We start from the raw sequence: 27,739 nt of genomic DNA, 5'->3' as shown, positions 1-27,739 counted from the left end.
AAACAGTCGGAGGCCACAATGCCAATGCAATTAGTTCTTTCATTTTTGACGTGACAACGTCTAATAAATCGATGAACGCCGGCTGCACGCACGAAAAAGTGTCCCGTTACGCACATTGTCGCGTTACGCTGTGTCCCCTTACGCTCATTGTACGCTTGCGCCGCATCTATCTCTCTTCCACTCGATTGGAACGACCATCGATTTGACTTTTTCGAGGCACATTAAACTTGAAACACTCCCATTCGTTTCCTACTTTTCCTATCAACAGAATAACACAGATTGGAAGAAGTTAAATAGCAAACATGTATAAAAGTTATAGTTAAAATAATCTGTTCGTAAAGTAATAAACATATTTGAGTGCAAATAAAAGTAAATTTATCAATTAAATTGTAGATTTCATTTCACTCATTCTTTGTATCCATACAAAATAGTAATAATTCAATAAAAATGATTCAATTTTATTCATAAAAGGATGCAATCATTTCATCAATGTTTTGTTATGACGTCACGTTAAACTATCGTCCGTAAACCAACTTTACAGACAACCATTTTTTTTTAAAGATAAATTGTGTTTTTAATATTGTGGGTAGATGATGTACCCCCGGACCTTTTCGGGCACTGGTGGTCCGATACTCAGCTCATGCCGCAGTTGGGGGGTACTAAACTTACTCAGACTCGCACGGGAAGGAAAATTGTTTCGCAGTTCAATGGAATGTAGTAACGCTTACATTTGCCTCGAAGACACGACTGCCGCGGCCCTCCCACGCCTGACTACCGAGAAGCCCGCTTCGTAGAACAGCTGTTGCATCAACTGATCTTTCAGCAGTTCCACAAGATCGTTACGGGAAACAATCTGACGCATGAAGATACACACGAACACCTGACAGCAACAGAAAACAACGCTAACATGATGTAGGAACACGATTATATCACAACCCTACAAACAGCCCGTGAATTCTCTGTGATAAGTGTCACCAAGATCCGCAAGTTTACACTTTAAAAAGTTCCGTGTACACAGAAACTGGTTTTTAAATTGTACACGTAGAGTAGTAAATTTACAAGAAAACTCTGGCAGAAACAAAAATAATCATACTTGCATGAGTAAGCAGATTTTTGCAAATGAAATACCATAACTTTAAAATGCAACTTCGCATCCAATAAAACAATATAAAGACATAAAATTCTCGATCAATAAATGCGCATGGTGCTAGACTTTTATCGCAAACAGAGAAACCACCAACACGATTAGTTCTACTTATAGTTAGTTCATAGTTAAATTATCACTTGTGTAAAATCCTAGTCGCTTCTTATTCTGAGAACCTTTCGCCGTATTACCATATATATCAACATCACTGGCTTCTTACCTCGGTGTAAAAAGGGAAGGGTGAGGGACAACCATATAATCTGCTGAACCTTAAATGGGTATGGGTGGTGCACTAACAACCCAGACACAGTAGTGCTGCACCTTCAAAGGCAACAGACATTAATGAAGCCCTCACTACGCCTTAATGGTGAAATAATCCGATTCTACCACTAAATATGCTCAGATGGCACATTTCAAACTTAAACGGTTAAAACTTTTCCTGGGGCGAATCTAACTAGCGTTTGGCTTTTATAGTTGGAAGCCAGTAAAACAAAGTGGGTGGGAAGACATGAACATTTAAGTGCTCACCTCTGCCTGGGCATACATACATACATACGGTGTGCATAGCTTCAGATACTTGAGGGGTGTCTGTTTACAAAAAGCATTTAAGAAAACGCTGAAGGCGGTGAGTAGTTCTGTTTCCATTACTTTTCACACTGTAATTTTAGAAGAGTGAAAATGGCTCAAACTTCCTGTTTTCATAATGATTTTTAGACTTGAAACTACCCGTTAAGATTCTTGAAAGCACTCAAGAGACTTTAAACCTTTTATCTTCATGTCTCTCTCATATAATGTTATGGTCACCTTTCAAATCACATAGTTGCCCCGTGCACGACGAAAGACGGCGCGCCAGTACATAGTCTTGCGCTTGGAGGCGATACAGTGCTAGCACCAGCGAACACCGCACTTACTAACCTTACATATAACCTCCCCCCCCCCCCCCCTTCACGGACGAACTTAGCGGGCTCTCCAACATCACACAATTGTAATAAGCTACAACATGGAACTCGCCCTGATCCGATGCCAACTCTACAGGATGTGTAGCCGGCAGTGATCGAATCGGTGTGAAATTTTGGCTAGTTGTATGCTTTTCACTCTCGATTCCTTATGTTTTCAGATCAACACAAACTATGCATAAGATTCCATTCACACTACGAATATCTTGTTCGAATAGCGGTTATCATGAACATTTTTTAAAAGGAGCCGTCACTGAAAAAAGTTAAAAGCAAAAACCTATCATGATCTCCATACGTACAGTCTACGATACTATGCATATATAAACCTTATTTGTGATTAAAGCTTTTGTAAGAACTATTACCTATCTTATCTTTGTTCCAAACGAGCGCAAGCAAAAATTATCAGTGAACCTAAATACTATCATATCTCGGTGGGATTTTAATTTATCACTACTGTCATTTACACTGTGCATGTGATAAATGTTTACACAAGCTAAAGAGAATTTAAAAAAAAAACTACTAAGATTTGAACGCGTTCTTGAACGATAAGCAAGTTAGAAACTACTCGTCCCCACAAACGATGAACTTTTGACGACGGCGCGAACAGCATGGTCAAGGTCAAATGAGACGCTCTCACTGCTCTGCCGTAGAGGATCAACACTCCTGTAAAAAAAAAAAAATATTTAATTTCGTTTGCCGCGTTTCTCTGATCAAATCTGATTAAAGCTTCGTACTTCTTTGTTTTTTTCAACGATTGTTTATAACCAGCTGTCACGTACATTCTCCGCGCAAATTAACCTACTCGAGCTTCTCGTGGTTTTTACGAAAACAGGAAATGACTCCAGTCGAACTGCTCCCGACAGGCCGACTAACAGGGTACACGACACACCGTCTTGAACCAGCCGTCAGTCTTTATTTGTCGATTATACTAGCCAACTACAAAGCAGCAGTTTGTCACAGATCGTAGTTTTTTTTTTAGAAATTTCCGTGATTACAATTTCGAATTGAATGAAAGGTTATGGGCATGTCCGCGCACAAGACACCTACGTAATCTAAAAGCCCAGCTAGGCCTATTACAATCACGGAGAGAGACTAAATCAAAACTGCAAATTTACACAATACAAATTCTGAAGCGTTGCCGTTCAAACAGCACAATAGCACAGCGGAAAGGCACTTCTGCGTCAGGGTGTAACCCGTCGTAGTATATTTTCCAACTTACTGCTGCAAACGTCCTCGCAACAAAAAATAAGGCCGGAACATGAAACATCAAAATTTTCCTTAGTCCCTGGTATGTTTCGTAACTGTTACAATTAGTGGCAAAAAAATCCCCTTCCAATTCGTCTGAAGTTTACCGAACACTCTGTACGCAGCCTATCAGCTATGCGTTCACCCACGCATCTTGAACAGTACTTTCCAGGGCGCAACTCCGTTTACTAATCTAAGCGGGAAACGTGTCACAAGCCTTTTACCACCTATTCGCGATGAACCACCCAAGTTACAACACGACACCCACAACAATAAATGGCTGTACTCACACAAGATCAGTAATACAGACCAGCGATATTATGATTATATCTGAAGTCTGCAACTTTCTATAATATCTGACAGTTCTCACACGTAGTACCAATGCTCTTCGTATCATTCTGCCGCTATCGTTATGTGAACAGTGCTTATAAAAAAACTTCTTGCGCTTGCAAAATCTAACTGTGAAATGGGAATGATAAATTATATTTCCCCCCTGCCCATAATCTTACAAATTTTCGTCAATCGTCGGGGTACATATCTTACTCCTTTTTTGAATTGTCAAATTTGAAGGGGAAATATTTACATGACATACATTTTACAGCTGCAAGCAGGCCTTCTAACCCGCCCCCCCCCCCTTTTTTTTTTCTTTCTCGTACGGCCCACTCCCGTCAGATAACACTCGCTGCGATTGTGGCAAGTAGTTTCAGCTGCCGCGGGGTAAATCCATGCTTGCGGCGACTGCCGTGTTTCCCGAGATAAACGGCTTCGGCCGCAGCGAGATAAGACGTGGCGTGGTCGCAGTGGTATGAGGTGTTAAGGGGGGGGGGGGTATTGCAGGGGCACATCCTCTGCTTGTTGACAGTGCGTCGCATCACGTGGCACCCACCGGCAGCTGTGATCCCCCCCCCTCCCCATTTTTATTTCACTCCATCCCCCGGAAACTTCACGATAGAACGGCGGGGAATAGGAAGAGAGGGGGAGAGAGAGAGAAAGAGAGTAATCGATCCAGCGAGGCAAAGCAAAACGCTACCGGGGACTTGGGATACCCGGGAGAGGGGAAGGCAGAACCAGTCGGCATCCACCGCCCCTTCTCCTACTCTCCCTCTCATCAAACAACTTTTCCCCCACCCCCTCCCCCCCTTCTTCCAGGCGCACATGTCCTGTCCGCCGCGTTGCCACGTGTACGCACGCATCGCAGTGAAAGTTGGGAAACGCACAGATAGATAACGGCTCGCTGGCGCCAGCTGGTTCGCCGCGCCTGGGAGTTTCCAAAACCACAGCGCGCAATGTTTACGTCAGCAGTGCATGCGAATCCTGCGGCGGCCGTTATTTCCAGGCGCGTATCGCGACTATGATGCAGTCCATCAACAACACAAAATTCCTGAATTTAAAAAAAAAAATTACAATCTCCTGCAAAAAAAAAATTCCTTCAATTTAAAGCTACATATTTCGTGTGGTATACATTGATCCTCGAACGAAAATTTACAGGGCACAAAGTTTCGCGTCTTTACGAATTATTTATGAAAAATGTTTACAATGGTAGCAATAAAAAAAAGTTCATTAATTCCCCATTTCGCATGGTCGACGCGAGAATGCGAAACATTATAGCGCCTGGCCTTGACACGAAGCGGTACAATATTATGACAGCGTATGCACTGACAATTGTAAATGAACACGCGTCTAAAATGTTCAATAGTTTTGTTTGAATTTCTTTTTATTATTCATGTAAAGATTTGGCACGACGGTGCATAAAATATAAATTCGAAAGCCTGTCGTCGGTACGAAATAACCAAATGTTTTAAGCTGACAACTGTGGTTAAACTGCAGCAATTGCATTAAGTTATATTCTACATCGTGCTGAAGCATCAACTGTAATACGCAGGCTGCCCTGCAAGCCGTGGCTTTGTATTTTTAATGTACAAGACCACGTGGTCGGTGACTCAATCCCCTTGCTTCGTATTCGCTGTTCATGTTCCACTATCGCAGTTTTAAGTCAATTATTTGCAATGTCCTAGGGCTGTTTCGCAATAAAAGCATTACCAAGTTTATTCATGTCAGTTTGTGCGACTTTAGGTGGGCGTACAATGAAAACTCACAAAGCCACAAACACCAAAATTATGAGACAACTGATTCAAAAGCTTATATGTTTGTGCAAAATGTCAGCACACATGTACGGTACCAATACTTGTTTAATGCAATGTACAATACAATTAAGAATGTGCACAGAAAATTGAGCAACCGAACATATATTTCTGCAAAAATAAAAACGTGAACTTAATGGGATTTTTCTTGTATTGAATTCTACACTTTTATATCGGCTATTTGTACAAGGGGATGAAAATATTCGCACTTCCTGACTAATTGTCTCATGGTTACTCTCAAGAAGCAAGCGCGGCTCCAGAAGGGGGGCGGTGGGGGCGATAGCCCCTCCCGAGACCAATTTTATTGATTAGTGTAAATTTATGTTTACTTAAATATTTAATTTCATATGTTAAAACGTTTATCTCATCAAAAGTTGCATGGAGCTACTAAGGTTCTGTATTTGAAACCTGTAATTTGTAAATAATATTCCAAGGCCAAAATCTGACCACTTTCATTTTTTGCAACTACCACCTTTCTTTGTGCGATAGCCCCTCCCGAAAAGTCATCCTGAAGCCGCCATTGTCAAGAGGTTCACTTTCTGTTTCCATCGCCGGGTAATACGTACAACTCACTTCTACAGGAGGAAAAAAAAAATAGCAACTGGTAGGCCCAGCCCCCATCGTGGTTTCGTGTTTCTACGGAACGTGATGCAGAAGGAAGCCAGTCTCTGGCTGATCGCAGCTCAGTGGCAGAGCATGCAGAGACGCCAGTGGGCAGGTTTGTCCACGGAACGAGACGGCCTCCGATACTGTGAACCCTGCCCGCAGAGTGCTGAAGACGGCGATGACGTACGGCGCCCAATTCGGTCTGATTTGTGGCACACACAGCGTGGCGTCTGGTTCACTGGCCTCAACTCCAGGCAGTCCTGGTAAATATGTGCACTATCAAAGCGTAGAGGACTAAACAGAATACAGAATATAGTCAATTTTAAAAAACACACACACAAATGAGCGCAAATCTGTTGGATTCTATAAGGTGAGAGGGGATGCACAGTATGTAGTCTTCTAAGGGTTTTATGCGGTGTTTAACGATACACGTCATCATTAAGGTTTTTTTATCCTCCTTCCCCTTCCGGATGTACACCCAAGCATTTAAATATCTAACATAGTTATTTGTAAGCCATCCATCTAGCTCACCCGCATAAGCGCACATTTCAGGCTGCAATCGTGTAGGTGTTCCGCCGTAATACACCGATAACTTTAGGGCGTGGTCAGCAAAAACACACAGCGGTCACGAGTCGGTCATCGAAAAACGCTCGCAAAATAACTAGCGTGTGCTCACAGCGTTCGCATCACAAACCGCGACCACACTGGGAGAAGGAAGGGGGGAAAAGGGCAGTTGGAAGGGAGGGAGGCGTAGCAGGCTACGCAAGAAATTGTCACGAGTAAAATTCCTACGATAGCAAGGGAGGTTAATAAAACTGTAATTATTTAAGATTAAGAACCACAAAAAAACTGTAGGAAATTAATCTTAATATATATAAATCTCGTGTCACAATGTTTGTCCTCAATGGACTCCTAAACCACTTAACCGATTATAATAAAATTCGCACACCATGTGCAGTTCGATCCAACTTGAGAGATAGGATAGTTTAAATCTCAAATTATAGTCGCAATTTTAATTTATTGCGATTTATAAAAGCGAAATACCACTCACTGACTCACTCATCACGAGATCTCTAAAACTATAAACCCAATTGACTTGAAATTTAGCATAATTATTCATTTTGTGATGTAGACGCTCACTAAGAACGGATTCTGCGGAAATCCGATCCCAAGGGGAGTTTCGGAGGGGGGAGGGGGGGGGGGGGTAATATATCAAAATTTCCATTTTTTGGTAGGAAATCACCATGGCAACGGCTGTTGCTTTGTTGATGCTTCATTCGTCTCTATGACAACGACTATTTCATTGTTAGTGCAGTCCTCATCACCGTTGAAATTTAGCTGGTATCTAAATATCAAAAATTACCCTTTTTTTTCAAGTATTTATATTTTACAGACTTGAAACTTCACAGTAATGTTCCTTATGTTACGCAGGATGACATTTTCCGAAAATTAGATCCCATGGGTGGTTAAAACAATGCAACAGGATTTTGCATTGTTCATGCCTTCTGCGTCTCCATGGCAACGGGCATCGCGCGGCAGTGGCGTACCCACAAGGAGGGGCAAGTATAATGAGCGGCGCAAGCGTGATCTGCCTGTAGACTGCCGTAGCGAAGTACGGGTAAATCAGTTGTACGTTGCGTGCACGAGTCGGGAAACCATCGGTGCTATTCATTTTCTCTCCGGTACATTATACAGCATTGTAATAAATTTTCACTGATTTTTTTATTATTTACCATTACTGTAAATGGGTGATGTGGCTTAATTTTTTTCCATTAGTATAGCCGTGCGAAGCCGGGTCGGGCAGCTAGTTATGTAATAAATTAAGAGCTGTGAACAAAGCTTTTTAGATAATCTTATCGCAATATCACAACATCCAAACTATCAGTATTCCATGTTAAATTTAAAGAGAAGTATATAGAAAACTATAACATAGTCTACTTTTAAGGAGTTATTACCAATTATTATTATTATTTTCCATATAAATAATTATATTTCGATTTGTCTACAGTTATATTGACTTGTTTACAATCCATAACTTTCGAGAAATTTTATCATACAAAATCGAAATACACTCAAATCTCAAAAGTTTCCTATGGCGCCATGTTCAAGGTTATATAACCTACGTGTCTTCAAATAAGCAATGAATACCAAACGCTGAAAACGAAACTAGTTATGATTAGGTGAGAAATTTCACATATATATTTTAACTATAACATAACGGAATCGTCATAATATAAATCTTTGTACGGGGGTACACTAAGTAAGTAATTAACGAAAATAATTACCACAACCAAAATACTAATTTTGTTTGAAATTATAAGATTTTTTTTGCGACAGCTTAAACACGAATAAATGCATCAACTGATAATACTAGTTGGTGGCAGAGTATTGATTTATTTTTAATCAGGCAGTGATTTGTCCCATTGTAACGTCTCGTGGTTAATAAAAAATAAGGCTAGTAAGGAATGCTTAGCGAGTAAATTAACAAATGAATTTAGGATTAACGTCTCGTCGTCACCAGGGTTCATCATAAACGTCGAGGGGCGAACAGATGAGATGGGGCACTGGCGAAATGAACGTGTGTACGCGAAACGGGTGTATCCACAGAAAACCACCAGCTCACGTCAAGCGTCCGACAAGTCAGCAGCTCCCAGTTCTGGTTTCTGTATTATCTTTGAAAGATTTGTGCAATGGGAGTGCATGACTTGATGTAAGCTTTTGGACATACGCCATTGCTAAGCACATGTATGTCTGTAGAAGAAAACTACAAAAAAAAAACACAAATTAAGCAAAAAATTGCTGTTGTCAGGATAAAAAACACCACACAATACTCCACAACAGGAATATGGTCAACAAACAAAGAAAAACAAAGAAAACGGACTAACAGAAGGGGAAAAAAACCACAAATGACAACACAAAAATACCGAACACAAAAAAATTCAGCACAACAGTTGAAACGAGACAAAAACACAGCAAAACAAAAAGACGAAACAAACATAATAGTTTTCCAAAAACAGAAGAGAACGAAAAAAAAAAAAACCACAAATGAACACAGCACAAAAATATTGAACCCAAAACCTGGTTTCTGTGATGTTCGCCCGAATAGACGGCGATCCATCATCTGCAGCGCCCGCCTAGTGGTATGCCTGCATTTTGGGCTGTATCACACGTACGAGAAAACGAGATAGAGAATGGAAAGAGAGAATAGTAAGAGAGAAAAATGAGAGATTAAGAAAAATAAACATAGATAAAAGAGAAACCGAGGGATATAGATAAATTGAGAGGAGAGAGAAATGGAGAGAAAGAAAAGAAAGTGAATGGCGTTTGGGAAACCAGCCTATACGGAACTGACTTTTCCCCGTGAATACTCGACCTAGCGAGTGTGATGAAACGAACCGAAGCGAGCATCATGAGTTCCACGCCCTGCAGGTCAAGTCAGGGGTCATTCCGGAAATGTGCGGTCGACGTTACGACATGTCCTTTAATTAAGGAAATTCCATTCCCAAAACGTTTTATTGCGAAATAGTCTCAAATGCAAAGACAATTTTTTTTCTCCTAGACTGGCAATCAAGGGCAAGTAAAAAAAAAAGTTTACTTTAAAAAATGAAACGACGCAACCCTGCTGTACTATGTTGCAATGATGTTAGTGTAATGTTAGTGTAAAAAAAAAACATACTTCAAAGCGTAGGATGATAAGGACCATCTGCCGTTGCCTGCAGAGAGAGGGCTCTTCCGACACACCAGTTACCTCTTGCCAACATCTGAGGATGTCGAGGCACGAGGACTCCCCGGTAGAGCCTTCTCTGGTAAAACAAAATGGCACCACGGAGAGGTACTGAGTTGCCTTGGTGCGGAAAGGCCATGAATTCTCATCCATACACCCTTCCCGTGACCCTGTCGCTAGTATGCCTGGGATCAGGGGCGCAACAACTAAATATCCAAAGGGGGGGGCAATATACCTTTTTATAAAGAATCATCGATCCCCCCTATTGAAGCGGGGGGTTCGGGGGCCCTCCCCCGGGAAAATTTGTATTTCAAGGTGGAAAATGGTGCTATTTAAGCAGTTTTATTATCTAAAAATTGATTACACAGCACTTTCTTTGCCCCCGTTTGCCCCCACTTCAAGGTTTCAGAGGGGGGGGGCAAAATACCCTTGCCCCCCCCCCCTGTTGTTGCGCCCCTGCCTGGGATAGTATGCCTGGGATAGTATGCCTGGGATAGTATGTCTGGGATAGTATGGCTGGGATAGTATGCCTGGGATACTGGAGCCAACAACGGCTGCGACACAAGAGCGGTCACCTTCTCCCGAAGGAGTCTGGACCACTTACAAGTGAGACAATGAAATTACTACCAACATATAGAAATATTTGCCCTTTTTTTAAGATTACATTTTTAATGAAACCAAAATAACGAGCAACAGGGTAAGCAAATAAAACTTCACAATTCCGTGTGTCAAGCGCGAACTACTTTCCTTATACAGCTGCCAACATACTAGAAATACACATATTCGTACCAACCATAGTGTGCTTGTGATATATTTTTTAAAGTTTTTAAATCACTGTGAATGTCATATACTTTCAATGTTGAATCATAAATTTTAACAAAACATTTCTTGAAACGCAGTATTCTTTGCGAGATTCTTGGAATCACGAGAGCGATTATACCCCAAGTCGAAAATATCTCCAGTTCTTGTGTTTATTTTGTGTAATCTTCTCGGTAGGTCTTTAGTCTAGTGATAAGTTATCAGCACGACCTCCTGTGACCAATGATTCAATGTTTACAGAATTAGCGCGATATCTTGCGTGCCAACTGCCGGGCTGCAAAAATATTTATCACAGTATGAGGATTCTACTACTGGGCTGTAAACCATATACCATTAACTTGTGTCAACTTTCGAAGCTCAATAACACGAAAGTCCAACATACATTCATCTAACTGCTGTCGAGTTTTTCCACACCGGACATTGCTCTGCTACGCTCTCGCCGCAGAGCTGCCATCTACCCGAACTTCTCGAACTAAACAGAAATCAAAGGCCGACAGACGGCAGTGATGGTCAACTAGAGCTCACTGAAGCCTCTCAATACCAACACAAGTAATGGGGGGGGGAGTTTATATTATAATACACACAAACACAAACGTAAAGTCTCCTAATGAGACAAATATTAATGCATTATATGGGCATTTATTAATGCGTAACATATTCCCTGAAAGTTTTATAAAATTCTTTTTTTTACAGCCGCCTACAATGGTGTTGTAGTGTATTTATTATAATTGATTTCATCACAATTTTTTAAGTTCATCATACGGTGTTTTAACATAAGAAACTATATTGACATGGCTGCAATTATTCTTATCTCAGGTTTGTTTAGCTGTTTTGTGGAAAATGCCAGTCAGTCGACTTAACAATTTGCAAGAAGAATTATGCATGGCAGTTGAATAACTGGTGTCTAATTTCTACATAGGTATATACTAACAACATACCGACAAACACCAATTTTTAGTTAGCAATCTGTCAGAAGACAAAGCGTATGAACTTTACTATTACTGTGTGACTTCTTTCTAATTCTTCGTATTGCTGGGCTTTATGTTAAACATTTTTTTTTTTTTTCGCCTTTAAAACTAGTTCTTTGCATAATAAAAGTAAACTTCCTCCCAAATTCCTTCTTTCAAGTTTTCTATTTTCCCTTGTTTGGCAGTTGTACACGAGTGAGATAAAACGGGGGACGGAGCGGCAATCGGTGGTTTCGGAACGTGGTCGCACTGAAAACACGCTGTCCGGACTGTGGACACGCCGCGCGTGCTCTGCCGACGCCTCGGGACACTAACACCGCGGCTGGCGCCTAGCCCAGTCGAGTGCCGCTCGACGCCGGCTAGCTATACGCCAACAAGGCAACAGCATCCGTGGAGCGAGCTGTGTGCTCTAAAGTGTAAAGTTAGCAGTATGCGGTGAGAAGTTAAGGGAAGTTGGCCACGTTATTGACTGAAGACAAAATGAGAAAGACCCTCACCACAACCTTGCCCATCTAGATAACATAAAATATTAAGTTTAACGGTGATTCCTTGGATATATAAGCTGCGATGCTGTTTAGGACGGTAGTATCATACATTATTTTGCTTCCAATGTTTTGTTTCGCACATTATTTAAAATAAATTCACATTATAACCATATTTAACTGTAGGTATATCAAATGCCTTTTCTACTAAGCAAGTCTTTATTTAATGTTTTTTTTATGAACTGAAAGGCAAATTTTTATGATTATTATATAACATGTAGTACTGAAAGCATGGAATCGAGCTGTATATGGTTATGGAGTAAACGTTCGTATATAGTCTTCGTCGTCAAACACTTAATTTTCCGTAAATAACTCATGATTCGATAACAATTAGGTTATCGCAAAATCCTGAAAAATTAAGGTTTCTGTCGTTTTGAGAAGACCTAATGATGGCATTTTAACGATTCTTCCTGGCGAGTCCAGGAAGTTACACATCTAGCATTAGGCGTTTTACAGCTACGGTTTGTTGCTAACCAGAGTGAACCAGAGTGAACCAGAGTGAACCACAGTGAACCACTCCAGGGCTGATACTGGACCCGACTCTCAGCACTATCTGGCGTGAGTCTCCGGCGTGTATTCGACCGAACTGACGCAAGCTCGCGCAGTTTATCGCGAGATAGCGCCCAGGATGTGGCCTCGCTCCTGCTACCACGACCCGGGCCCGATCTCCCCCCCCCCCCCTCTACCTTTTTGGTTTCCATAACCAACCAACAAATGTGACTCACGGCGGAATAGGTAGTACACAGTAGCGTACCCGACCAGAAATGTGGATTTCCAGCCCGTGTATTCGAAAAGAACTTCGGTGAATCTGCAATAACTACCGGGCAAATTACCTTCGACAATAAACTGCCATGTTTATAGTTTCGGAACTATAAAGTCAGTCAAACTTGAACTGAAATAAAATTAATGGTTTAAGGCAAAACAGCAGATTCGTACTTCAAGAGGACAGGGAAAAATGAAGGTAAGAAGGTTCCAAGCTATGAAAACATAAATTTGAAAATATAGCATGCAAGATCAATGTAAAACTCGTACTGGGGGATGACCAAAACGGGAAAAACTTTTTGAAACACCTCCATTTCACTTAGAATGTACAAAGGGCTGTTGGGGGGGGGGGGGGGGGGGGGAAGGCGTGGGAGACAAAATCCCCTGGTTAAGTTGACAATATTTATAATGCGTGAGTTTTCACCACGATACTTCGAAGAGAATCACAAGTCTATTGACGTTGGAATTAATTTGGAATTCTTGGCAATTATGAGATACGTACGCGCTGATCACGTCCACAGCTATGGTCGGGTATGGAAAGTTGCAAATTGACGTGAAGCGACGGGGGCCTGATTGCGCGGGAGGAATGGACACGCACGTGGCTAGTGCGTGCTCTGGCGCGCCGTGACGTGGCCAGGAGTGAGAGGGGGGGGGGGGGGGCGGCGAGCCGCGGCAGATGGCGGCCCCCGCCACGGCAGCTGCTCCCCCCCTTCCCACCTTCCCTACTTCCCCACACACTCGCACACACAGGCCACTCCTATTTCCGACAAGCCTGCATTGCGTGGGTAGCGCGCTCAATGGACGAGCCAAGGCGTCAGGGGAGAGGAGGGAAGCCCGGTCGCTACCGAACCTCGTCGATGTAACCGCCACATTCCGACACCTGCTATATTTAACCCCCCACCCCACCCCACCCCCTCAAGCACCCCTGGTACAACAGACACACCGGCAGACGGCCAGTAAGTAACGCCCGCGCGGGTTTGAATGCCATACGTGCCAACTACTCCTGCTTACGTAAGCACGCTCCTGCTACGACACGCTGCGGCGCCTGGTTCACGTACCGCCCGTGCAAGACCGTCTAACCCTTCCGTGTGTTCACTTTTCGATGACATTATTAAGCACGAATTCCGATAAGCAGCTCGCACGTACGTGTGCGTGCGAATTCTGAAAATAATCCCACGCATATGTATGTGCAGGCCAACTTACACCAAATCACGTGAGAACTTTTAACATAAATAGTTAAAACCTTACGTATCACACCGGAACGTCAAGACAAATCACACCAAATGCTGGCTCGGTTTGGAAACATTAGATTCAAATAATCAAATAATAGTTTCAGAATACATAAAAAAAAAATTGGTAAGAAATTATTGTGAATTTAAAAATCATAAAACTTTGCCAAACAAAGGAAATAAAACAAATTACGAAAAGAACATAGATGTAATGCAAGGTCCTTGGGTGCTTTCAAAAAATCTGTACCGGGCGTTTCATGTCTAAAAGTAACTGAAAACCTGCGTTTAAGCCCATTATTCTATAATAAAAATAAAGTTTAAATAACTAAATACGGAAACAGGACCTCCCGTCCGCTCTGACCGTATTCTTAAATGCTTTTAGTAAATAATCACTACTCGGATATTTTGATTGGTTTTTAAATAGCGTGGTTTCTTCCAAAGCTATTCACGCCGTATGTGTGCCAAGGTAGACGTGCCTCTTAAAGATGTATAATATAAATTAATACATCCTTAAAGCAAGGTGAGGTGAAAATTATATCTTACACTCTGGTACAGTTCTCCATAAATCAAGCAAGCCTTGATCTGAGTGGATGACCTCAATGTGTCTAGTTATTTATTTCAAGTCTACGCACGTGTTAATCTTTTTCATCAGCAGATGTTAAGAAATGCAACCTCTTTGCGAAATTTTTGCATGGTAACTTATAACTTAAATTGTACGAAAGCACGCATTTCCTAAGTCCCTGAAATAAATTGGTATTGCTACCAGAAATGTAAGATCTGCAGTTATAAGATTTTACAGCAAGTAAAACCTTTGTACCTTTCTCTCTTAACTGTTTTTATTTGCACTACATACATTGAAACAAATGTCGCCCAGTCGTTAAGCCTATTCTAACATCTGACAGTCATTTCTCGGAGGACTGTCCAGGGTGGTCCAAGGATGGGTTTTTATTGACAACTACTTCACTAATGAGTAGAGATAAGGAAATTTCGCGCATTCATTAAGTCACAAGTTATAATGCAAACATTCGTAACTCTCGCACTATGTTCGTGATTGGACACGCCCCTCTACAATGCCAAGCTAGAAGAGGAGTAAGCGAATCAGGTAGTGCCAATTAAATAGTATATAAAATTCTCTCTTAGAAATCCACCAATGGGAAAGAAAACATGGGTTCAGCATTATTATGGCTTTGAATTCTACCCTGAGGCTAGACGAATACGCGAAGTTCCAGGATGTCTACTAATGAGTTTAAGGAAGAATGAAAATGTTTTAAAAAAAATGGGGTGTGGCTGTGTCATGGGCACGGCCGTGTGTTGTACGTGAATACGTGTACGTAACAGGTAGTATTTTCTATACATAATATAAAATTGGCATTTTTTTATTTTAACACTATATATATATATATATATATATTCATATTCACTGTAAATACTTTACACTAATGTTTTATATATGCAATCGAGAGATTTTGACGAGAGCTGACGATCGAAACCTAAATAAACGTCGTAGCTTATCCGAGTCAAAAGTTATACTAGATGGAAATCTCGAAACGCAGCAAAATGACCTCAAAATGGCGGCGCTTCCCCCTCCACCGCGCGCGATGCGTCACAGTCCTCAATTAGCGTAACGAATTCTTTGATCCTTTAGCTATCCAGTGGTGCAATTAAATTTTGGATGGAGATGATACATATGTAGCTGCAACACCAAACTGTATACTCCTATTTTGTTATCATTCGTTTTTTTTTTAATTGCCTCCGACTATGGAAGCAATTTCAAAGACGTATTCACGTCAAAGCTGCGTTTTTAAAACCGCTGTGGTTTGAATAAGCCGACCCTGGTTCCAAACAAACTGATTGCATTCCGTCGCTGCCACAGCTCGTCGCTTCTTCTTCAACCGCCACCGCCACCGCCCTCGACGGCGCACAGTGTGATAAGTTTTATAATCAGGCTGGCCAAAAGTATTGAAGCTTAAAAATTATGAGTTGAACGTGCAGAGATATGTTTAAAATGGTATTTAAAGGCAGGGGCACAACAACTAAATTTCCAAACAGGTGGGGGGGGGGGGGGCAATATACCTTTTTATAAAGAATCATCGATCCCCCTATTGAAGCGGGGGGGTCCGGGGGTCCTCCCCCGGGAAAATTTGGTATTTCAAGGTGGAAAATGGTGCTATTTAAGCAGTTTTATTATCTAAAAATTGATTACACAGCAATTTCTTTGCCGCCGTTTGCCCCCACTTCAAGGTTTCAGAAATTGGGCCGGGGGGGGGGGGGGAAGCAAGATACCCTTCCCCCCCCCCCCCCCCAAGTTGTTGCGCCCCTGTTTAAAGGCACTGTTCTCGACGGCGCACAGTGTGATATTTCCGTAATCTGGTTGGCCAAAAGTATTGTAGCTTAAAAATATGAGTGAAACGTACAGAGATATGTTTAAAATGGTATTTAAAGGCACTGCCACTGTATAAAACCATTGGCATTATCTCGACGGCGCACAGTGTGGTAACGGGCCCTCACCTGATGATGCGGTCGCGCTCCGCCAGCAGGTCCTGCGGCAGCAGCGGCGGGTAGCGCGGCTTCCACAGCATGTCCTGGTAGAGCGCGGGCGGCGGCAGCGGCGGCGCCGCCACGTAGTGCTGGGGCGCCGCGACGGGCGGCTGGCCCGGCGGGTGCGCCATCAGCAGCGAGCTGTGCTGCACCGAGTGCACGTGGCGCACGGACGGCTCGGCGCTCAGCAGCCCCGGGTCGCGCCACACCTCGTCGCCGCCGGAGCTGAGCGCGCTGGACCGCGAGCCGGACCGCTCATCGCCGCTGCCGGCCGACCCGCCTCCGCGCAGGGAGCTCACGCCCGAGTCGGAGCGGTCGTCGGCGGCGCTGCTGCCCGGGGCCGGCTCCATGCCGCCCGCGTCATCGTCGGGGGTCGCTATCTGCGGCGGTCTCCTCCTGCGGCGCCGGGCTGCGACACACCACCCGACAACCCTTACACCTGGCCGTCTTATAGCTTCTGGCGAACAGCTCAACTGCATGGCCCCCCACATTCCATTACGGGTCCTCAACACCCAATTTACAGTCACGATGGAATTTTGTCCCCTTGGAAAGGGTACCTTTCATACTTTTGGTGGCGGTAGTGTAGCTGGGTAGACACTGGAAAGGTACCCTTTCCGATTTCTTAAAATGTTTCAGTTTTAATGCAAATATGCACTGGAAAGGTATCCCCTCGGAAAGGTTACTTTTCAGGATTTTCTGTACAATGACACAGCAGAAAATAAACTGGAAATTTACAGTCACGTGCTAAATTATAATTGCATGGTTATTTCTTACCTAGACACCTTTTTTTAATGTTATTTAGCCTGAAAATACAGGTTAAAAAATTATGGTTACTATTGTATACTGTCCAAACGAAACTTTATTCACAAAAATTATTTTTATTTTAAAAAATAACCACAGTGAGTATGTATCAACCCACCTTGCCGTTTTATAGCTTCTGGCAAACAGCTTAAATTCATGGCCCCCCACATTCGATTACGGGTCCTGAACACAGGATCGGAGACAACCACCCCCCCTCCCCCAATTTACAGTCACGTGCTAAATTATAATTGCATGGTTAATTCTTACCTACACTCTTTTTAAGAATGTTATTTAACCTTAAACTACAGGATAAAAATTATGGTTACTACTCTATAAGTCCAAACTAAACTGTATTTATAAAAAAAAATTATTTATAAAATAACTACAGTGAGTATGTATATTTAGTTTCACACACTGAGATAAAAATAAACAGGGTCATGCTTAACTTATGTTTTTTTCCTCCTGGCACTTGGCCAGTAAGCGACGGGGATTGATCTCACGACCTCCCAAATGAAAGAAGAAGAAAAGAGCTACCGTGTGACTTGAGGGTCCCGCATGGTCAAAGGTGTATTTGTGCTTGCGATGCTGGATTTTAAGTCTGACGTTAGCTGGTGCTTCTAACGCAGTATGGCCTCACAGCGCAAGGCTATGAACAGGCGCGCAGTCTTCTCGTCGTGCATTGGGCAAATGCGAAATTTCAGCTGTAGCAAAATATTATATAGCGGAGAAATTAAGATGAAGGTGTAATGCAAGGCCCTTGGGTGCTTTCGAGAATCTCTACCGGGCGTTTCATGTCTAAAAATAATTCTGAAAACAAGCGTTCTAGCCCTATTCGCTCTCCTAAAGACACACTTTAAAAAATAAATACGGATAAATAACTACCCGACTTTCCTCGGCGAAATCTTAAATGATTTTCGTAAACACCACTCTGATATTTTAAGAAGTTTTCAAATCTCGTAGTGTCTTATGAAGATCTGTAAACCGTGTGTGTGCCCAAGTAGGCGGGCCATTTACAGAAATCAACACGGCGGTAAACAGCCTGGGAGCCAGAAAACCACTGGTTACATGCTGTGGCATTATTGGGTATACACTGCTACAAAAATAAGCAGTTTCTACTTAATCCAACTAGAAACTAAATGGTTCGAAATTATAAACAGGATTTCGATGGCTTTTCTGCCAAGCTTTGCATCAACAAACGTCCTCCAACTCTTCACAGGTCAAAATTATCTTAAGGAATTCGATAGCGGCACGTCGCTTTCAAGGACACGCGACGCTGAAAAATTAATGTTCCCCTGTCGCAAACGTAAAAAGAATTTTTAGAGCGGGATACCTGGCCACACGCTATACGTTACAACTCAGAACCTGTCCTGGCTGTCCTTGGATTTTATTCCAAGAAAACGGGAACCCGTCAAAAAGATATATAAGGCGCTCAACAAATGTTCAACAGTTAATGTTTAAATATTACACTGTTTCCACCGAACCCAATTTCGTACAGGACGTTTCGAAAATTCTGATTGTTGTCAGACCTGTTCCATAAACTCAACAGCACAAAAAAAAAGTGGGCTGTGATTCGCGGACGTCACGAGTAGTAGTTTACCAAATTTAAGAATCCTTAAAAGGCAAAGTTACTTTACAATCTAATTCAATACTTTAAACGTGTTATAATATTTATAATAGCCATTCTTCACTAAAATTAAAATGTAGTAAAATAAATACTTGCATGAAAAAAGTTTTTGTTTGCTACGTTTTGCAACCGGGATTAACGTAGATGTAAAGTTGAAAATAAAAAATGACGAGCGTCAGAGATTGCGAGAGCGTTAAACCTCGACACATCAGAGAGCGCTATTTGTGACGTATCTCCCAAGTTCGCTCGACCGGCAGAGCAAGAGATGGCGCGCTCGCGACAGACAAAGGACCTGTGGAAACACCATTGACGTAGGAATATGCTTCTACCGCATCAGAAACCATAAATTGCGCGTAAGTTAACGTTGCTGCTTTGTACACGGACTGAATGATTTCGCCAAAGGAACATTACTAACAGGTTTCCATACTTGTCCAACAGGATTTATAAACTTGTTTGGTTGCACTAGAATTACATTTTTATCCAGAACAAGTCGTAATGTTTCAGGCGTCACACTGAATATTCTCTATAACATTGACACACTCGAGGACGCAAAGGAATTATTCGTATCGGTTTTCTAACTATGAAAACTGACATTTGAGTAGATTACTTTATGAATTATTTAAAAAAGTAATAGTGTAACCTTATATACGCTATAAACTTTTATATATATTTTTTATAAATAAGATTGTTATATAAACTATATTTTTCTCCTGTCACAGCTAAAATTACAAACCTGTTTGTTTACATAATATCATAATTTAAAATAGAATTTGGTCACGAACATTTACAATAGTTTAAGAAAATTAATTTTATAATTTGCACGTTTGTATCAAGCGAAAACCTTTTCGTAAATGGTTAACTTTTGTTTCCATCATGATCGATTCAAATTATTTTTAACTGTTAAAATCAGGTCGAAATGGAACCTGAACAGTATCATTTTACAGGAAGAGGCACTATTTCAACAGACAAATGACACCACACGAGAAGAAACTAGCTATGAGTCGTCGTCAACATTCGTTCTTCACAATGATCATGACGTCAGCAGTGCTTAAAGTTTGAGGGGGTGGGGGAGAGGGGGGGGGGGAGAGATTAGATATCCTATTACGTCATAAGAAGCCAACTGTGTTCACCTGCTGTGTCTTAGTTGTCGTGTAACCAACAACTTATTACTGCCAGATAAAATTAGAGAAAATGGAGTATTTAATGGGTCGAAAATTGATATGCATTGAGATACATTGCAGTTCGTTTTATTAATAATATGAATTCTACCAATAAATTTTCAAAACCATTTCGTCATTAGCTACCAAAAGACCACTGCACTCCCGAAGTAACCACTGTTCTAGACGTGCGATAATTGAATTCCCACACTTTACTATGCTCTTCAAAATAAGGCCACAAGTGTACCTTCTCGTATATTACATTCCCGATGAACTTAAATGTGACTTGAAATCGGAGATTTCCACATTTCAATTGGAAATTTGTGAGATAAACGTGAATGAGCTAGACCTGCAACATATTCCACCCTATTGTGTTTGGTAATGTATTTCAAAACTTTTTGATGTTTAACATTTTAGCTCTCGGTACACGGCATTTGATAGGAGTAATTTCGTGAATGCGACAGAGGTCAAGGAACGGAAACACGTAACCACATTTAATAAATTTTAAAAAGATAGACGGTATTTTAATAAAAATTCTTGTCGAAAACAAAGGTTTAGTTTTTTTTCTCTCAAGTGTTTTTCGCTTTTCTTGGAGCCGTTTCATTATACAATTTAAAATTTCGGTCTGCAAACGGAATGATTCTTCAGTCGACGTAGCCGCTTCCGGCAGCTAATTCTAGCGGCGGGTGCGGAAACTACCTTGTGATTCGCGTCCAGAAATGCAGTTGAAAACACAATTTGCGTATATTTATCACGCTCTACATTATTTTTTTTTTTAAATTACGTTACATTTCGTGTCATAAGGCCCGAGTTCCGTAGTATAAGTATATTTGCAACGTAACATATGATTTTTTTTCCTCGTTACCGAGATTAAATGTGAGTACTGAAAGACTCGCTGGCATTTTTTTTACAAGTTCTTTATTTTGAAACACACAATCCACTAATCGACACAAGACATACAAGAATCTTCCCAGGCTTTGTTTATGCTGAGATGGTTTAGTAACGATGACGATGACGTGATAGCAAGTTTGCACAAGACCACAACTATATAGACTTAAAGCCTGGCCCCAGAGCGGAGACCAAGGGTCAGCGCAGATCCAAGATGGCGGGGTACGCCACGTCCACACTGGGAGAGCCCAGAGGGCAGTAGAGGGGAGTGGGGGAGTAAATGATGGCACTTGTTCCTGGCAGACCCGCAGGTGCGGCCTGGACCGCGGCCAACTGCAGGCGGACAATGCCGCGACACTGTCGCCACTCGCCGGGGGTTTACCGGCACCTGCTAAATATATCACACGCCGGCCGCCACTACGTCGTCGGTACCACCACCATCCACACTTTTTTTTTAAAAAACAACTACAGATAAACGAAAGCGGTCGCAGCACCGATTATAACTCTTGATTCAGGGGCGTAGCCAGGGGGTGGTTTTAGGGGTTCAACCCCCCCCCCCCCCCCCCACTTTGCAACAAATCTTTAATTAATTTCTTATTCATCGCCCAAACAAATTTCATATTAAAATTAATAAAATTTTTACCATTACAATATTTAAATTTAAGTACCGAAAACTGCTAAAATATCACTTTTACACCTTGAAATCTAAATTTTCCCAGGGGAGGACCCCTGGACCACCCGCTTTAATACGGGGGGGGGGGGGGGGTCATGCTTCTTAACACCCCCCATACGCAAATCCTGGCTACGCCACTGTCTTGATTACATAATCTCAAAACACTAGATGAGCCAGCAGCACCTTAGTTCGCCTGGTACGATCTGGGAGCGATGTAACTTAGTTGGGAAAAAAAAGTGTTTTAACGACATACTACATTATCATCGTGCCAAGTTTTAACAAAACCCATCGTATGTTTTTTTGTTTCCATAAAGATGTACCAAATTAACTTAAAGAAGATCGTTATTTCGGTCCCTTGCCACTTCGTATTGCCAAATATATAACTTATTTCAAGACATATTTCACGTAGTCACGACTGCATTAGTTTTATTGCATGGTAAGATGAATTAACTATATTTTTAAACAATATAAAAAAAATAACGTATAATCACATTATATTTGTGTCGTGCTTACCAAACACACACATCCCACATAGATATGAAAAATTGGTATAGGGAATATTTTTTCTAATAAACGGAGATTCTCACTCGCGTTACGTCATTTAATTCTTAACACGGCTAAATAAGTGGATATTAGTGTACATTAATGCCAATGATTAATACACCAATAAATGCAAGAAAACCAGCATGTAAATAATTTTGATTACAGTTATGTTTCAAAAAGACCACACGTCGATACTCGTCTCCTCGATATATTACTCACTCGATAATTGGACAAGGAATTACTGATAGTTACTTGTCTTAGATCTCCATTGCTCTCACCAATGTCACATCGTACGTTTCACTGAAGGTAACTACAATTTCCCAAGTGAAGAAACAGTCCGCAGTACAGAATAACCACAGTGGCTATTTCCCCAAGATCTAGCGCTATTTGCGCTCAAATCTCACCAGTTTTCTCCTGCACTGAAGAAATGGCTTTACTTTCTTTCGTCCATTGCTTTCACATCCAGGCTCTAAGTGCCCAGAGTGGATAATTGCGAACTGTTAGATAACGAGCAGATATTCACGTCAACTTGATTATCTCTCACTACGTCGTCCATGCCTCCATACCGTAACTCCTTGCGTCGATATCGACTACCGCTTTTACCCACCGGAAGTCGGCAGTTTCCAAATGTCTCCAGCATGATGAGCTAAATAAGAGAGTTTTAAAGGGGCTTTTCCCCGCTCTCGTGTAGTTTCAGGCCATAAAGAAGAAACGGAAGCATCCAGGTTGCCAAAGGGTAGAAAACTTTTAACATTTTCAACGATAACGCTCATAATAGTGGCACGAATGTCGATTCAATAACTGTCAACACACTATACACTTGGCCGTGCGTCCCATTATCCCACATACCACGCAGGTGGTTCTACATAAGTGTGTGGTGCACAGTAAGAGTTGTAGAAATCTCTGTTTTTGGTCCCATAGCCCACTAGAACCCTGAACGCCTGTATGAAGGATACGCAACGGCCAGCTCTCATGATTCTCATCCCTGAAGATGCCTGCTGCAGTGCAGAGTGAAACGCGAAGTGGCTCTCCCTAGAAAGCTTAACAGTGGCTACGAAAGCCCACAATTCACTCTGACAATATCATAATCAAACAGACGTGTCGAGAACTCTCCATAAGGCTCGGGTTTCAACCCTCTTGAAGATTTTATTTGCTAATTCCAGATTTTTCGAAATAATTAGATATATTATTTTAATGAAATGAGACTGTTGAGGCTATTATAGTTGAGTTGCACAGCAAAAAGAAAAATGACGCTAAAAGAATGAACTAGCAATTGGTATAGCATAAACGTTTATTTATAAATACATGCTTAACTTTTTTTTACAAAAATTTCTGCTTATTCGTAGCGTATACTTTTATGTTGGAGATGTGTGTATGCAATAATTGTGTCAATTGGAGAAGGTAAGAGGGAGGGGAGGTGTTTGTCGGTCGTAAGAACTGTTTTACCGCCACACGGGCTGGATGTCGGGGAACGAAAGGCTGTTACTTTCCTGGGTCCCGTTAGGGCGGCCGCATGACGAGGCAATTAGCCGGCGGAACCGCTAGCCCGCCCGCGCGGCGTGGCTTGGAGCCGCGACCAGGGGTGTCCAGCACCCGGCCCGGCGGGACCAGACACCCCCCCCCCTAACATCTATACACATAACCACCCTTCAATTGGGAACCAAACATACACCCCAGCCACATCTGCTTCCTGACACTCCATCCACACTGCAATTTTTTATTGACAAATTAATTCCTGCGAGATATATACTTCCGCCTTCTTCAGTTGGCGCAGTTACGCCTTGCACGCATAACAGTGCGATCGCGATTACACCACTAAAGAACCCAAATAACACAACAACCAACAATTGTTACTCATTTTCTCGACTAAAATAATTGCACATATTGCAGTTCACAGATATTATATCTACACTTGGTTTTGGGAAGCACTATAATTAAGTTAAAATATATTTCAAACCTTTAAAATAAAATTTTTGTTACTACTTTATGCTCGCTTAGTTGTACATTACAGTTCAAATGTCTGGCGACCTGCTTATCGAAACTCTCTGATTGCACCAATATGCAATGGTTACTCATATAAACAAAAGAGTCAAATATAAATTTGAATGGAAGATTATTTTTTCTGTTCTTGACTGGCAATTATTTGAATCCGAGATTGAAATAACGAACATGAAACCCAGAGGTATGCAACAGCTGTGCGCGTGAAATCTACGAGCTTATCGGGGATGAATGTGTTCGCAAGCACTTATTTTTTTTTTATCTCTGAAGAGTGTCTTTATCAGTGTTCTAAATTGCGCGTACAATGACTCGGGTGTTTCGTTATCTTGCACGCGTACGTTAGTCGCCGTTGCGTCAATCGGATCTCGCTGAGCAAAAAAAAAAAAGTCACATGACTGTACTTGATAGACCTGAAGCATTTCAGCTCGTGCATAACGGAAAGCTGTATCCAGACTGATATCCTGATGCAACTGGTAACCGTGCGTTGATTCAAAGAGAACAATTTCATTGCAAACGGGTGAGAGCATTAGGTATTTCGTGAGCTAGGGCCACAGAAGCTATAGCATAAGCGTGAAGACGCCACACTTAAGTACAGTTACTTTATTTTCGGTGACGAATTAAAATATAAAGTCTTCACAACATAGAGAACATTTTTTTTTTGCCGAGGAGTTGAAAGGTCTTACAAAACTTGTCTTCAAGCAAGTAAGAGCCGTACTGCCGAAGCTCATTCCTGACGACATGGCTCTATGCAGAGACCGCTGTTTATGAAGCCTTCACACGCAAGACGCAGAGAACTGGAGATTAGGAGCACAGTTCCTTCAAAACGCGCTTTTGCAGTTGGTTGCAATGCCAACCGGATGGAACGGCTAAAGTGACGAAATGCACAGTAGAATTCCGTGTGGTAGCCAGTCGTTACGTCTCTAAACACAAAACTATTGGCTGTACTGTAATTGTTCCCAGAGAAAACACATAGATCGATGCTTGAATTTCTGACCCAAAAATAATTAAATTCAAGCCTTCAATAATGTGTGCAAGTCTCGGAGAATGAACACAATGGGTTCTAAACTAATTTGCGACCGGACGGTGTGTGTATGCATATGTGTGTGTGTGTGTATATATATATATACACACACACACACACATTGTTTCATTGTAGTTCTTGGATGGAAAATGTTTTCCTTTACAATTTTGTTTTGTAAATACGTGTTCAGATTAATTTTCCGTATCTTCAAGACATGCCACGTATTGAATTCATTAGTTAATCATTTGATAGTTAATATGCTTACAGACAGACGCCAACAGACGTAGGATACACCGCGAAATTTCATTGGCTTGAATAAACACGTTTCAATTGTGAACCCATTTCGCACAAGTCGTGTGCACGTGTTAATGATTGTGGGTGTGTGTGTTCGGCTCTCAGATTAGTTTGCAAGTACGGAGTAGGCCACGGCCATCGCCGGCAGCACTGTGGTCAGTCACGCGTTACATCTCGCCGACGAGATCACTGGGGACGGGGCAAGTAAGCCGGGATAACTCGAGAAGGAATGTCCACGCCGACAGAACGAGGGAGTGGGGGAGATACAGCGCGCAAGGTCGGGCTGGCGCAGTCAGCACCTGCCGCTGGCATCTGGAGGCCGCATGAATTATTCCGCGCTGCGTTCCCCCACACTGCACGCACGCGAGACAAAGGAGAAGAGGGGAGGATAAAGGGGGGGGTGGGGCAGGGCCCCTCCCCCGCCGCATCATCCTGTTGCTGGCTGCCATCTGCACGCGCTGTCGCCGCCCACAAGAGACAGCTGTTTCGTCACAGGCCTGCTGTCGTCGTGTCTTCCAGATTATCTGTGCAGCCTCATCACTGGGTTCGTCTGCTGTCCGGCGTCATTTCTCTGTAGTACTGTTCTTGTCGGAACTGTCTCCTTCTTGACAGCCTCATGTGTTCTTTTTACTGTCAATTTTTTAAGACAATTCCTTCCACGAAATAAGAAAGTAACTTTTGACATCAACTGACATTGGCTTGTTCTGCGTGTTCATCGTCGTTATCAATTTCTGAGATTTGTTTCCATGACAACCAGATAAACCAGTAAATGATATATGTCCAAGATATTAATTTCGAATCAATCTTTCCCATCGCAGCCAAGTATCCGTCAAAGAACACAATACATATTTACAATACCATTTGACATAATTTTTTTTCTTCAGAGATTGGCTCACACTGTCGTCACTTGTGATGTTTCTTCACTAATTTCTACCTTACCCGACTGTGCGGGTTAATACGGGAAACACCCCCACGCATAATTATTTAGAGCCATCATCAGTCATATTCAACGCCACAGTCACAGGGCGAAGCTCTGCAAAGGTCGAAGACAGCTAAATTCTCAGTTTCATTTGGCGATAGGATTATACATAAGCAATTCTACGATGTTTCTGCTTTGGCAATCGGCCAACTTCTTATATCAAGGGCGCAAATCTGTAGGGTTCGCAAGTGGGGGGGGGGGGGGGCAAGGGCTTAACCGACAAGTCATCTCTGGACACGGTACTTGTATGTTGTATACTGCCCATATTTTGGCCTACGTGCATGCAATAAGCAAAGAACTTTAAAATATACAAAAAGGTTTTCCACAAAACATAGTTTTTGACATCAAACGTGTTTCACAGTCACGCTTTTGCAAGTGCAAGCGGGCCCTCTCAGTGAAGAGCTTCTTAATTCCAGGGTGCACAGGGACCCGGACCCCTGCTCCCCCTCCCCCCCCCCGGGCCCTGATACACGACCACGTCTTATATTACACGATTCCGAGACAATAAGAAACGAAGAACACGAACACGGTTTAGACAGCTCTCAATCAGACGAGCCACTGGGAAGGGAATTTACCTGATTAACATACAGAAATGTGTAGGCCATCCTAGAGGTCATTGAACCTGCGAATTTTTCCGTCCCTAGCAAATGGAAGCAAATAGCTGTTGTTTATAAAATGTGCTGTAGTCGTCTCATCACTATTTCCGCTCCTACTTTGAGACTGATTTAATTGGCGAACACAAAAAAAAAACAGTTTTGATTTTATTTATATCAAGGTAATTTGAAATAACTTACATTTATATTGACACTAACCAATATACAGCAAGCAGCCTATTTTGTTTGATGTCAAACATTATATATATACGCCCCTTCGAAATTCACCAAGAAAAAAGAATTACTAAATACAATTTTATCGTCAACTCGTATCTCCGAAATAGCACTGTATGTTAACAGAATCAAGGATGGATAAACAATTCTCAACCAGCAGCGATGTTAAAGCCTCTTCACACTATCAAACATTATTTATTGGTTCAATTCACTGAAACGTGCGAATGCTCAAAAGTGAATTAAATGAAAACTAAAAGTGT

The 27,739-nt window shown here is 42.0% G+C and overlaps 1 protein-coding gene across 4 annotated transcripts in view; it reads right to left on the bottom strand.

The window, feature by feature from the left end:
- The window catches only part of LOC134533177 (lysine-specific demethylase 3A), a 411,862-nt gene that overhangs the window by 59,798 nt on the left and 324,325 nt on the right, over positions 1-27,739 (bottom strand). For all 4 annotated transcript variants that reach the window (XM_063370546.1, XM_063370569.1, XM_063370561.1 and 1 more), the window contains one exon: positions 16,645-17,083. In XM_063370546.1, coding sequence (XP_063226616.1) covers positions 16,645-17,083 — 439 coding nt within the window. The remainder of the gene's footprint in view (positions 1-16,644; positions 17,084-27,739) is intronic.

The sequence above is a fragment of the Bacillus rossius genome, chromosome 1 (genome assembly GCF_032445375.1).
Source record: "Bacillus rossius redtenbacheri isolate Brsri chromosome 1, Brsri_v3, whole genome shotgun sequence".
Taxonomy (NCBI): domain Eukaryota; kingdom Metazoa; phylum Arthropoda; class Insecta; order Phasmatodea; family Bacillidae; genus Bacillus; species Bacillus rossius.
The sequence above is the reverse complement of the archived record's forward strand: the minus strand, read 5'-3'. Positions and strand labels throughout refer to the sequence as shown.